The sequence below is a fragment of the Oncorhynchus keta genome, unplaced genomic scaffold (assembly GCF_023373465.1).
Source record: "Oncorhynchus keta strain PuntledgeMale-10-30-2019 unplaced genomic scaffold, Oket_V2 Un_contig_13747_pilon_pilon, whole genome shotgun sequence".
Classification (NCBI taxonomy): Eukaryota; Metazoa; Chordata; class Actinopteri; order Salmoniformes; family Salmonidae; genus Oncorhynchus; species Oncorhynchus keta.
Genome location: NW_026278332.1, coordinates 166,632 through 179,900, shown reverse-complemented (window position 1 = coordinate 179,900; position 13,269 = coordinate 166,632). Strand labels below are relative to the sequence as shown.

At 39.9% G+C, this 13,269-nt stretch overlaps 1 protein-coding gene and 1 long non-coding RNA gene across 5 annotated transcripts in view; one reads left to right on the top strand and one right to left on the bottom strand.

Annotated features, from left to right (window-relative positions):
• Window positions 1–275: 275 nt before the first annotated feature.
• The window catches only part of LOC118381648 (NACHT, LRR and PYD domains-containing protein 12-like), a 29,380-nt gene continuing 16,386 nt past the window's right edge, over window positions 276–13,269 (top strand). For 2 of the 3 annotated variants that reach the window (XM_052501475.1, XM_052501476.1), the window contains exons 1-8: window positions 276–489; window positions 599–762; window positions 908–949; window positions 2,253–4,080; window positions 6,364–6,537; window positions 9,827–10,003; window positions 10,182–10,355; window positions 10,815–10,988. In XM_052501475.1, the coding sequence (XP_052357435.1) occupies window positions 335–489; window positions 599–762; window positions 908–949; window positions 2,253–4,080; window positions 6,364–6,537; window positions 9,827–10,003; window positions 10,182–10,355; window positions 10,815–10,988 (2,888 nt within the window). In that variant the 5' untranslated portion in view covers window positions 276–334. The remainder of the gene's footprint in view (window positions 490–598; window positions 763–907; window positions 950–2,252; window positions 4,081–6,363; window positions 6,538–9,826; window positions 10,004–10,181; window positions 10,356–10,814; window positions 10,989–13,269) is intronic. The other variant, XM_052501474.1, reaches the window with a different exon arrangement.
• Window positions 7,390–9,611, bottom strand: LOC127918205 (uncharacterized). 2 transcript variants are annotated; one of them, XR_008099462.1, is made up of 3 exons: window positions 9,044–9,611; window positions 8,628–8,731; window positions 7,390–7,717 (listed from the first exon to the last, which is right to left on the bottom strand). It is a non-coding gene; the product is annotated as an uncharacterized LOC127918205 (long non-coding RNA). The 2 variants fall into 2 exon arrangements; XR_008099463.1 differs by lacking the exon at window positions 7,390–7,717 and adding an exon at window positions 7,958–8,497 and having other exon boundaries at window positions 8,628–8,705.

Below are 13,269 nucleotides of genomic sequence, written 5' to 3'. Positions count from 1 at the left end.
AATACAAAAAATATAGATGTTTTTATGTTAAATTAACATGTTTAGTGCTTAGATTTACTTCCTAAACTGTTTCCATTCCCCTTTAAATCAGATGCTACTGATATGGTGGAACAGAAGGTTTAAGTGTTCTCGACAATTTATCAAACTCAAATGGATTTGCAATACATAAGAGTAAAATATATTTGTATCTGTTTTCTAGGTAACAGCTATTGTCTTTAATTTGGTATGGTTTAGAACACATTTAGCGTTTTAGATATTAGGAGTTCTGAAGAATACAACAATATGTTTTCATGAGTTCACTCATGTTCCATAGATTGAGACTTGAGAGAAAGAGATGGGGAGCAATTGCTCCAAAGGGAGGAGAGAAGATGGGGACACAACCGCTTTCTCCAAAGAGAGTTTGTCTTGTGGAAGAAAAAAGGGGTACACTGAAGGGAGGATCGCAGAGGGCAACAGTCTCATTGGTGGAGAAACGCCCTGTCAACAAAGGTGAGACCAATTTCCCTGAAAGGGTTTGTTGGTTTTGCCTTGTGTTGTAGTACAAGGGTGAGGACACAGGGGCCAGTGTTACCTCTATTTATCTCTTTGTCTCTCCTAGTCTTCCTAGCCTACAATCTCCGTTCTCACCAGCATACAATCCCCAGTTTTCCCTCACAGCTGAGGGTGGAAGCAATCTATGTGCCCCAGTGATCAGCAATAATGAAGTAGGAGGTAGCATCAACATCACTCAGAACATCACTCAGAACGTCATTCAGAACAACGGTAAAAACATAACTCTTCCTCCTTCTTTACATAACTGTGAGGAAAAGGTATCCACCTGCACATTAAATTCATACTGTATTCAATCAAGTCACCTTCAGAACTGTAGGAGAATATCATATATTTTCCTTTTTTGTTCAAATTCTAGATCACTCCTCCCAGGTTGCACAATGCAGTGACACACAAAAAAGGTAAGGTGTCAAACATTTTACTTTAGAGAGAGTGTGTGTGTGTCTGTGTGTGTGTGTGTGTGTGTGTGTGTGTGTGTGTGTGTGTGTGTGTGTGTGTGTGTGTGTGTGTGTGTGTGTGTGTGTGTGTGTGTGTGTGTGTGTGTGTGTGTGTGTGTGTGTGTGTGTGTGTGTGTGTGTGTGTGTGTGTGTTTAAAATAAAAGTTTTGTGGTTGAACCCTCTCTCTCTTTCTGCAGTGAGTTGCATGGTGATCTATTCTACCTGTCCCCAGAGTGCAGAGAGACCCAGAGCGTGTCGAGGAACACAAACTGCTATCCACTACCACCACAATATGAAGATAAAGACAAAGAAGACTAAATACATATTTACTTATAAGCACATATGCATTATTATGATGTATGACATAGGAGCTAATAGGTTATATTGCATTGTGTATTGTGCATATGCATGCACATATAATGCATTATGAAGAGGGTAGGAGATGGAGATAGGAGATGTTACCATAGATACAGTATAAGTAAGTGTGGACTCAAAAGGAGTAGGATGAGGAATGGAATGAGTTGAATAAGAAGACTACTGATAACGGAGTATGATGAGGAATGGTGAATAATTTGTTGACTACTGACAAATTAAGAAAAAAACTATGAAAACCCCACAGCACCTCACTAGACCTTAGTGGTTTATTAGTAGACAGTCTCATGAAAACCCCACAGCACCTCACTAGACCTTATAGTGGTTTATTAGTAGACAGTCTCAATGAAAACCCCACAGCACCTCACTAGGCCTTATAGTGGTTTATTAGTAGGCAGTCTCAATGAAAACCCCACAGCACCTCACTAGACCTTATAGTGGTTTATTAGTAGGCAGTCTCAATGAAAACCCCACAGCACCTCACTAGACCTTATAGTGGTTTATTAGTAGACAGTCTCAATGAAAACCCCACAGCACCTCACTAGACCTTATAGTGGTTTATTAGTAGACAGTCTCAATGAAAACCCCACAGCACCTCACTAGACCTTATAGTGGTTTATTAGTAGACAGTCTCAATGAAAACCCCACAGCACCTCACTAGACCTTATAGTGGTTTATTAGTAGACAGTCTCATGAAAACCCCACAGCACCTCACTAGACCTTATAGTGGTTTATTAGTAGACAGTCTCATGAAAACCCCACAGCACCTCACTAGACCTTATAGTGGTTTATTAGTAGACAGTCTCAACCGTATGAGTGAAAGGTGGATAAGACTTCTTCTTCATCTTATGCTCTAATAACAAAGCTGTTTTATTCTGACTCTGTCCTTACAGAACTCATACAGAGAGTTAAAGAGGAACATAAAGCCAGTCTGAAGAAGAAGTTTAGGTTTGTGTTTGAAGGCACTGCAGAGGAAGAAACTCCCCTCAACAGCATCTACACGCAGCTCTATATCACGCTGGGAGAGAATGAAGGAGTTAATAAAGAACATGAGGTTTGGCAGATTGAATATACATCCAGGAGAGAAACATCGTCAGACACTCCAATCAACTCTAATGACATATTCAAACCCTTAGCTGGACAAGAGAAAGAAGAGAAGATACCCATTAAAACTGTGCTGACAAAGGGCATTGCTGGCATTGGAAAAACAGTCTCCGTGCAGAAGTTCGTCCTTGACTGGGTCGAAGGAAAAGCCAATCAGGATTTGGATTTCATCTTTGTCCTCCCTTTCAGAGAGCTGCATTCGATCAAAGATGATGAGTTAAGTCTTCATGGACTTATAAATGACTTCCACCCTGAACTTACAGAGATAAAAGATGCAAAGATATATGCTACCAGCAAAGTTCTGTTCATCTTTGATGGTCTGGATGAAAAGCGACATCAACTCAAGTTTAATACCAAGAGGGTGACTGATGTTACAAAGACAGGTAACAATGTAGATGTATTGGTGACAAACCTCATCGAGGAGAAGCTGCTTCCCAAAGCTCTGATCTGGATAACCTCTAGACCTGCAGCAGCCAATCAGATTCCCCGTAGATACATCAACCTGGTGACAGAAGTAAGAGGGTTCGATGAGCGACAGAAAGAGGAGTACTTCAAAAAGAGAGTCAAGAATGGGGAAGTTGCCAGAAGAATCATCGCACACATTACAACATCGAGAACTTTCCAAATCATGTGCCACATACCAGTCTTCTGTTGGATTTCCGCTAAGGTTCTTGAGGAACTGTTGAGAGAAAATGTGAATGGAGAAATCCCTACAACTCTGACTGAGATGTACACTCACTTCCTTCTCATTCAAATACAACTGGCACAAAAGGATCCTGGGCATGAGAGGGATAAACAGAAGATCTGGCAATCAAATAAAGACTTCCTTCTGAAGCTGGGAAAGCTAGCGTTTGAACATCTGGAGAAACGCAATCTCATGTTCTATGAGGAAGACCTGAATGAATATGGCATTGACATCAGTGAAGTTGCAGTCTACTCTGCGTTGTGCACAGAAATCTTTAAAGAAGAGAAGGTGTACAAAAAGAAGGTGTTTTGCTTCATGCATCTGACCATTCAGGAGTTTATTGCTGCCCTCTTTGTTTTCCACTGTTTCACAACCAAGAGCCTCAAGACGTCATCGAGCCTCAAGTCTTTCCTGATGGAAGGTTCAGAACCATATCTCAAAGCTATCTTGGAGAACGAGCCTGTAGACCTTCCCTTGGATGAGTTGATGGAGATTACCATGTACAATTCTGTGTCCAGAGAGAATGGAGAGATGGACATGTTCCTCCGCTTCCTTCTTGGAATGTCTATGGAATCCGTTCAGTGCCTCCTACAAGGCCTGATGCCAAAGACAGAGAACAGTTCAGAGATTGTTAAAGAAATTAAGATAATACTTAAGGAGATGGATCTAATTGATGTCTCCCCTGAGAGGTGCCTCAATCTCTTCTCTTTGACTGAAGAAGTTAAAGACCATTCCCTACATGAAGACATTCAGAGATATCTATCAGAAAAGGAAGCAGACAGAGAGCTCTCACCCGCTCATTGCTCAGTACTGGCCTATGTACTTCTGATGTCAGAGAAGGTGTTGGATGAGTTTGTCCTGAAGAAATATAAAACCTCCCAAAAGGGGTTTTTCAGACTTCTTCCAGCTGTGAGGAACTGCAGAAAGGCAATGTAAGAAAGATCGTCAAAATTCACACATACCAAATAACAATGAATATACTGAATTGTTATTGTTTTCATTACCCATTACCTCTTTGACCCGAAATGCAATAAGCATGCTGTTGAGAAATCAGCAGTCTGTATTTGGATGGCTGTTAGTATGGAACATATACACTGGTGTAGCTGAGTTTCTCCGGACCCCCATAAAGTCGGCATTTGGTGGTTAGAGCGTTGGGCCAGTAACCGAAAGGTTGTTAGATCAAATCCTTGAGCTGACAGGGTAAAAATATGTCGTTCTACCCCTGAACAAGGTAGTTCACACACTGTCCCTAGGCTGTTATTGTAAATAAGAATTTGTTCTTAAAAACTTCTTATGGCTGCAATCCCATTAATGGGATCGATATGACAACTGCCAGTGAAAGTGCAGGGCGCCAAATTCAAAACAACAGAAATCTCATAATTACATGTATTTTATACCGTTTTAAGGTAATCTCGTTGTTAATCCCACCACAGTGTCCGATTTCAAATAGGCTTTACAGCGAAAGCACCACAAATGATTATGTTAGGTCACCACCAACTCACAGAAAAACACAGCCATTTTTCCAGCCAAAGAGAGGAGTCACAAAAAGCACAAATAGAGATAAAATGAATCACTAACCTTTGATGATCTTCATCAGATGACACTCATAGGACTTCATATTCCACAATACATGTATGTTTTGTTTGATTAAGTTCATATTTATATTTTTAAAAATCTCAGTATACATTGGCGCGTTACGTTCACTAGTTCCAAAAACATCCGGTGATATTGCAGAGAGCCACATCATTTTACAGAAATACTCATTATAAATGTCGATGAAAATACAATTGTTAGACATGGAAATATAGATATACCTCTCCTTAATGCAACCGCTGTGTCCGATTTCAAAAAAGCTTTACGGAAAAAGCAAACCATGCAATAATCTGAGAAGGCGCTCAGAAAAAGAAAAGAAATCATCCGCCATGTTGGAGTCAGCAGAAATCAGAAATAACATTATAAATATTCCCTTACCTTTGATGGTCTTCATCATAATGCACTCCCAGGAATCCTAGTTCCACAATAAATGTTTGATTTGTTTGATAATGTCCATTATTTATGTCCAAGTAGCTACTTTTGTTAGGGCGTTAGGTACACAAATCCAAACACTCGTGCAGGTCCAGCATAACGTCGGACAAAAACTTCCAAAAGTTATATTACAGGTCGTAGAAACATTTCAAACTAAGTATAGAATCAATCTTTAGGATGTTTTTATCATAAATCTTCAATAACATTCCAACCGGAGAATTCCTATGTCTGTAGAAAAGCCATGGAACGCAGGTCGCTATCATGTGAAATGCGCGTGACCAGGACCTGGCTCTCCGCCAGACCACTGACTCAAAGAGCTCCCATCCGGCCCCACATCACAGTAGAAGCCTCATTCTAGAGATGGTTGGAAGCCTTAGGAAGTGCATCATAACCAATATCCCACTGTGTATTCAATAGGGGCTGGGTTGAAATTGACCAACCTCAGATTTCCCACTTCCTGTTTGGATTTCTTCTCAGATTTTTGCATGCCATATGAGTTATATTATACTCACAGACATCATTCAAACAGTTTTATAAACTTCAGTGTTTTCTATCCAATACTAATAATAATATGCATATATTAGCAACTGGGACTGAGGAGCAGGCCGTTTACTCTGGGCACCTCTGGGCACCTTTCATCCAAGCTACTCAATACTGCCCTGAGGCCATAATACATTTTAACTGACTTGCCTAGTTAAATAAAGGTTAAATAAAATACGAAAATTCCACCTTGAACCGTCAGGTTCGCTCGACCTTATTCATGGTTTCCTCACGCATAAAGGTGGTGGAATTAAGTCAAGGGCAGAATACAAAATATTTGTAGACACACCTCCACCACACCTTCATTTGATCAAGCTCCACCTCAAATGAATAGTGGGTGAATAGTATTCAAGGTCAAAAATACTCAGAGAAAATCACATAAATTACATTTAAGCTTAACTCAGGTCAGAATCGGGGCCTGTGTGCAAACAGAAATGATGGAGAACTGTGCAGATCCAAATCCTCACAGGAATAATTAGGGCAGCAGGTAGTCTAGCAGTTAAGACCAAATGGGCCAGGAACTGCAAGGTTGCTGGTTCGAATCCCTGAGTTGACTAGATGAAAAGCAAGGCCCTTAACCCTATTTGCTCTTGTAAGTCTTCTAAATGACTCAAATGTAGACTAAATGTAATTTTCCTCTGTTTCTGCAGAATTGAAGGCGTTTATCTGGATAGATGGTACTGTGCAGCGTTGGCCTCAGCTCTCCAGTTACCAAACTCACCATTGAGAGAACTGCACCTGATAGATTCAATCTTGATGGATTCAGATGTGGATGTGCTCTGTACTGGACTGTCTAGCCAAGACTGTAAACTGGAAGCACTGAGGTAATTGAAGAGATTTTTTAAAATAGAAAAATACATTTTATGTCAGCAAGTGCCGTTGAATGATGAGGTAACATTTTCTTTCTTGTATGTGTTCATATTTTCTTTGTCACTACTATGACCATTTAGGCAAACATTTGCCTCAAATTGACTTATGCCGTGTTCACGTGCTAGTCGCAACTAGGAAACTCTGAAATCTTTGACTTGCTAACTGGTTGTAGTTTTACGCGTGCCGCGTTCAATTAGTTAGCAAGTCGGAAATGTAATAGTTTCCTTCTTCTAACTACATTTACATTTACATTTAAGTCATTTAGCAGACGCTCTTATCCAGAGCGACTTACAAATTGGCACGTGAATGCGGCATTAATCGAGCATCTGATGCAATTACGCAAGATCTTAGTTCTGGGTGTCCAGGATGACATATTACTGCAAACCATGTGCTAATGCCACACCGAAACAAACTTTCTCATTAGTCGTCGCACCAGTCTGGCATCGATACCAGTTATGTTACGTGTATCTGTCCACAAGATATAACAGCATGTCTCACAAAACAATCTGCCTCAATGTGTTGATGAAACAATCTGCCTCAATGTGTTGATGAAACAATCTGCCTCAATGTGTTGATGAAACAAGCTGCCTCAATGTGTTGATGAAACAAGCTGCCTCAATGTGTTGATGAAACAATCTGCCTCAATGTGTTGATGAAACAATCTGCCTCAATGTGTTGATGAAACAATCTGCCTCAATGTGTTGATGAAACAATCTGCCTCAATGTGTTGATGAAACAATCTGCCTCAATGTGTTGATGAAACAATCTGCCTCAATGTGTTGATGAAACAATCTGCCTCAATGTGTTGATGAAACAAGCTGCCTCAATGTGTTGATGAAACAATCTGCCTCAATGTGTTGATGAAACAAGCTGCCTCAATGTGTTGATGAAACAAGCTGCCTCAATGTGTTGATGAAACAATCTGCCTCAATGTGTTGATGAAACAATCTGCCTCAATGTGTTGATGAAACAATCTGCCTCAATGTGTTGATGAAACAATCTGCCTCAATGTGTTGATGAAACAATCTGCCTCAATGTGTTGATGAAACAAGCTGCCTCAATGTGTTGATGAAACAAGCTGCCTCAATGTGTTGATGAAACAAGCTGCCTCAATGTGTTGATGAAACAATCTGCCTCAATGTGTTGATGAAACAAGCTGCCTCAATGTGTTGATCAAACAATCTACCTCAATGTGTTGATGAAACAAGCTGCCTCAATGTGTTGATGAAACAATCTGCCTCAATGTGTTGATGAAACAATCTGCCTCAATGTGTTGATGAAACACGCTGCCTCAATGTGTTGATGAAACAAGCTGCCTCAATGTGTTGATGAAACAAGCTGCCTCAATGTGTTGATGAAACAAGCTGCCTCAATGTGTTGATGAAACAATCTGCCTCAATGTGTTGATGAAACAATCTGCCTCAATGTGTTGATGAAACAATCTGCCTCAATGTGTTGATGAAACAATCTGCCTCAATGTGTTGATGAAACAATCTGCCTCAATGTGTTGATGAAACAATCTGCCTCAATGTGTTGATGAAACAATCTGCCTCAATGTGTTGATGAAACAATCTGCCTCAATGTGTTGATGAAACAAGCTGCCTCAATGTGTTGATGAAACAATCTGCCTCAATGTGTTGATGAAACAATCTGCCTCAATGTGTTGATGAAACAATCTGCCTCAATGTGTTGATGAAACAATCTGCCTCAATGTGTTGATGAAACAATCTGCCTCAATGTGTTGATGAAACAATCTGCCTCAATGTGTTGATGAAACAATCTGCCTCAATGTGTTGATGAAACAATCTGCCTCAATGTGTTGATGAAACAAGCTGCCTCAATGTGTTGATGAAACAAGCTGCCTCAATGTGTTGATGAAACAAGCTGCCTCAATGTGTTGATGAAACAATCTGCCTCAATGTGTTGATGAAACAAGCTGCCTCAATGTGTTGATCAAACAATCTACCTCAATGTGTTGATGAAACAAGCTGCCTCAATGTGTTGATGAAACAATCTGCCTCAATGTGTTGATGAAACAATCTACCTCAATGTGTTGATGAAACAAGCTGCCTCAATGTGTTGATGAAACAAGCTGCCTCAATGTGTTGATGAAACAAGCTGCCTCAATGTGTTGATGAAACAAGCTGCCTCAATGTGTTGATGAAACAATCTGCCTCAATGTGTTGATGAAACAATCTGCCTCAATGTGTTGATGAAACAATCTGCCTCAATGTGTTGATGAAACAATCTGCCTCAATGTGTTGATGAAACAATCTGCCTCAATGTGTTGATGAAACAATCTGCCTCAATGTGTTGATGAAACAAGCTGCCTCAATGTGTTGATGAAACAATCTGCCTCAATGTGTTGATGAAACAATCTGCCTCAATGTGTTGATGAAACAATCTGCCTCAATGTGTTGATGAAACAATCTGCCTCAATGTGTTGATGAAACAATCTACCTCAATGTGTTGATGAAACAATCTGCCTCAATGTGTTGATGAAACAAGCTGCCTCAATGTGTTGATGAAACAAGCTGCCTCAATGTGTTGATGAAACAATCTGCCTCAATGTGTTGATGAAACAATCTGCCTCAATGTGTTGATGAAACAAGCTGCCTCAATGTGTTGATGAAACAATCTGCCTCAATGTGTTGATGAAACAATCTGCCTCAATGTGTTGATGAAACAATCTGCCTCAATGTGTTGATGAAACAAGCTGCCTCAATGTGTTGATGAAACAAGCTGCCTCAATGTGTTGATGAAACAATCTGCCTCAATGTGTTGATGAAACAAGCTGCCTCAATGTGTTGATGAAACAAGCTGCCTTAATGTGTTGATGAAACAAGCTGCCTCAATGTGTTGATGAAACAAGCTGCCTCAATGTGTTGATGAAACAATCTGCCTCAATGTGTTGATGAAACAAGCTGCCTCAATGTGTTGATGAAACAATCTGCCTCAATGTGTTGATGAAACAAGCTGCCTCAATGTGTTGATGAAACAAGCTGCCTCAATGTGTTGATGAAACAATCTGCCTCAATGTGTTGATGAAACAAGCTGCCTCAATGTGTTGATGAAACAAGCTGCCTCAATGTGTTGATGAAACAATCTGCCTCAATGTGTTGATGAAACAAGCTGCCTCAATGTGTTGATGAAACAATCTGCCTCAATGTGTTGATGAAACAACCTGCCTCAATGTGTTGATGAAACAAGCTGCCTTAAAATGCATTATATCTGCAATTGCAGTCTCTGCGGGAATGGACTCGTAAAAAAGGGACGTGATAATTTGGTCTCCTCTATAAAAACAGTTCTCAGCTGCAACCTGAGAGAGCTGGGCTTGAGTAACTTCACACTGCGGGATTCTGTAGTTGAGGTACTCTCTACTGGACTAGGGAGTCAACACTGTAAACTGGAGATACTGAGGTCAGTAGTTTTTCTGTTAGTACATCAATTTGGACTGTGAATTCAAAGTCATTCATTTCTTTGTCAGGGGTTGTTTGATTTACTAAATAAATGCAGGCGTTTTGATTTAGCATGTTGGGATCTTTGAATTACAAACAAAATGCATGTTATAATAAAATGAATTAAATCTTGTGTACAGGCTGAATCGAAATACACTAACAGACGACTTCTGTGAAGTACTAGTCTCAGCTATCAGCTCAAATTCCTCTCATCTGAAAGAGCTGGACATTGTTCACTGTGACCTGATCGATTTAAGAGTGGAGCTGCTCTCCACTGGACTCAAAAGTCCACACTGTAAAGTGGAGAAATTGAGGTCAGTATGTTTCTTGTTCTCAGGTTTGTATTTTCTGAAGGATATAGCCTGATTATTTTCACTGATCTCCACAATCAACTCCACACTTTCAATGTTAAATAAATATTATGGAGTATTTCTAAAACATCCCATGGATATGGTGGACAGGCAGTGATCAGGGGGAGGTTCTACCAAATTCCAAGACACTAAGTACATATTCCTTGGAGCAAGGTCAACATAACAGGTTAACAGGGATGTCATTAAGAGGCCAATGTTGATTTTAAGACAGCTACAGAGTTCACCAGCTGATATAGGAGAAAACGGTGCCTGGATCAAAAACAGATCTGGGGCACAGGATAAAAGGTTTGGGCCAAATCCAACTAAACAGGTCGCTGAGTAAAACAGTTTCAATCGTGATGGTGGCTGGCAGGGACTGGGGAGTTTCTGTCTTCATGTGTTTCTTTGAAATGTTTCATTTAGGCTCTATCAATGTAATCTCAATAACGAAAGTTGTGAAGCACTGGCGTCAGCTCTTCAGACCATCCCCTCACACCTGAGAGAGCTGGATCTGAGTAACAATGACCTGAAGGACTCAGGAGTAAAGCTGCTGTCTACTGCACTGGGGAATCCCCACTGTAAACTGGAGACTCTGAGGTTGGTAGGCTACTCTCTTTTCTATGTTTTGTTATTATATTGATTGAATAATAACATTTTAAAATAACAACTCATTTGCATATACATATGAGCTTAATTTAATAAATTAGCACGTCATTTCTCTCTATCCAACCAACTCTTTCTAAGGTATCGGCCCAAATAGAATTTTTAACTCCCCATCACAATCTCCCGTCAACTTTTACTATGGCTTATACCCAAAGACATGCGACAATAACCTACTTATCCATGATTGGTGTCATCCAGGGCTCTATTCAAACTGAAGCCTTACAGATTCCTTGAAAGAAATGTGAAGGTAATTTGCGATTCCGCTGACATGTAGCGTTTAACGTGAATGCATTATCCGCTCAAGCCTTGCCATTTCAACCCTGCTGGTAACATGTTTAGTAGCCTATCGTCGGGTAAAACTTGAGCCTTTTATAAACGCATTTCATGCAATTCTACGTCATTTTGCATGACTGGAGACTTTGGCAAAAACGTTTTATTTTATACCGCACAAATGATCGAAATTGCAGGCTACTTTGACACTGACAAACTGACCGAGGTAAAGTTGGCTTTACATTCACACATTCGGACATTCAACAGACGTTCAACACACATTCACCAAAAGCCATTTAAAAATGTAAAAATCAATAATCATTGACTAGGACATTAAAACACTGGCAGAATTCTTTCATCCACATACAATATGTATTTTAAAGTATAAATGCCCTTCTAAGACCACTGTCTTTCTGGATGTTTTGAAAGGTTTGCAAGTAGTTATTTCTGCAAGGAATGTGAATTGAAAGGTATTTGGTAATAGCTATGAAGGTGACGTAGTTTCTACACAGGTATAATGGGTATAATGTGTGGTAGATGCACACATCCCTGCTGAATTATGTAGAGCTGATTTGAGCCCGTTTATATTTTTTTCATGCTCTTTTGTGAAAAACCACATTTTCACAGAGGCTTTGTGCTAGCAGTTTAAGAGAGAAAGAGAGCAAATAGCATAGGGACAGCCTGGTTGAAGTCCTAGTTTTAATAGTGCCAGTAGATTGCAGAGGGGTTCACATACAGTTCAGAGAAAAATCAACATGTACTGTCCACTTCTTATATTAGTGTTTTTATTCTTATCCACCCTCTGGTATATTTCAATACCCATGCTAATATATATATATATACGTACACTACCGTTCAAAAGTTTGGGGTCACTTGGAAATGTTTTTGAAAGAAAAGCAATTGTTTTGTCCATGAAAATAACATCAAATTGATCAGAAATACAGTGTAGACACTGTTAATGTTGTAAATGAATATTGTAGCTGGAAACGGTTGATTTTTAACGGAATATCTACATAGGCGTACAGAGGCCCATTATCAGCAACCATCACTCCTGTGTTCCAATGGCACGTTGTGTTAGCTAATCCAAGTTTATCATTTTAAAAGGCTAATTGATCATTAGAAAACCCTATTGCAATTTGTTAGCACTGCTGAAAACTGTTGTTCTGATTAAAGAAGCAATAAAACTGGCCTTCATTAGACTAGTTGAGTATCTGGAGCATCAGCATTTGTGGGTTCGATTACAGGCTCAAAATGGCCAGAAACAAAGATCTTTCTTCTGAAAAAAGAAAAAGCCATACCTCAGACTGGCCAATAACAAGTAAAGAGATGGGCAAAAGAACACAGACACTGGACAGAGATATGTCTTTTTCTTTGCAACTCTGCGTAGAAGGCCAGCATCCCGAGTCACTTCTTCACTGGTTTTTATGTTGGTTTTCCCCACCTTTATTTAACCAGGTAGGCTAGTTGAGAACACCTGTATTTAACCAGGTAGGCTAGTTGAGAACACCTTTATTTAACCAGGTAGGCTAGTTGAGAACACCTTTATTTAACCAGGTAGGCTAGTTGAGAACACCTTTATTTAACCAGGTAGGCTAGTTGAGAACACCTTTATTTAACCAGGTAGGCTAGTTGAGAACACCTTTATTTAACCAGGTAGGCTAGTTGAGAACACCTTTATTTAACCAGGTAGGCTAGTTGAGAACACCTTTATTTAACCAGGTAGGCTAGTTGAGAACACCTTTATTTAACCAGGTAGGCCAGTTGAGAACACCTGTATTTAACCAGGTAGGCTAGTTGAGAACACCTGTATTTAACCAGGTAGGCTAGTTGAGAACACCTTTATTTAACCAGGTAGGCTAGTTGAGAACACCTTTATTTAACCAGGTAGGCTAGTTGAGAACCCTTTATTTAACCAGGTAGGCCAGTTGAGAACACCTTTATTTAA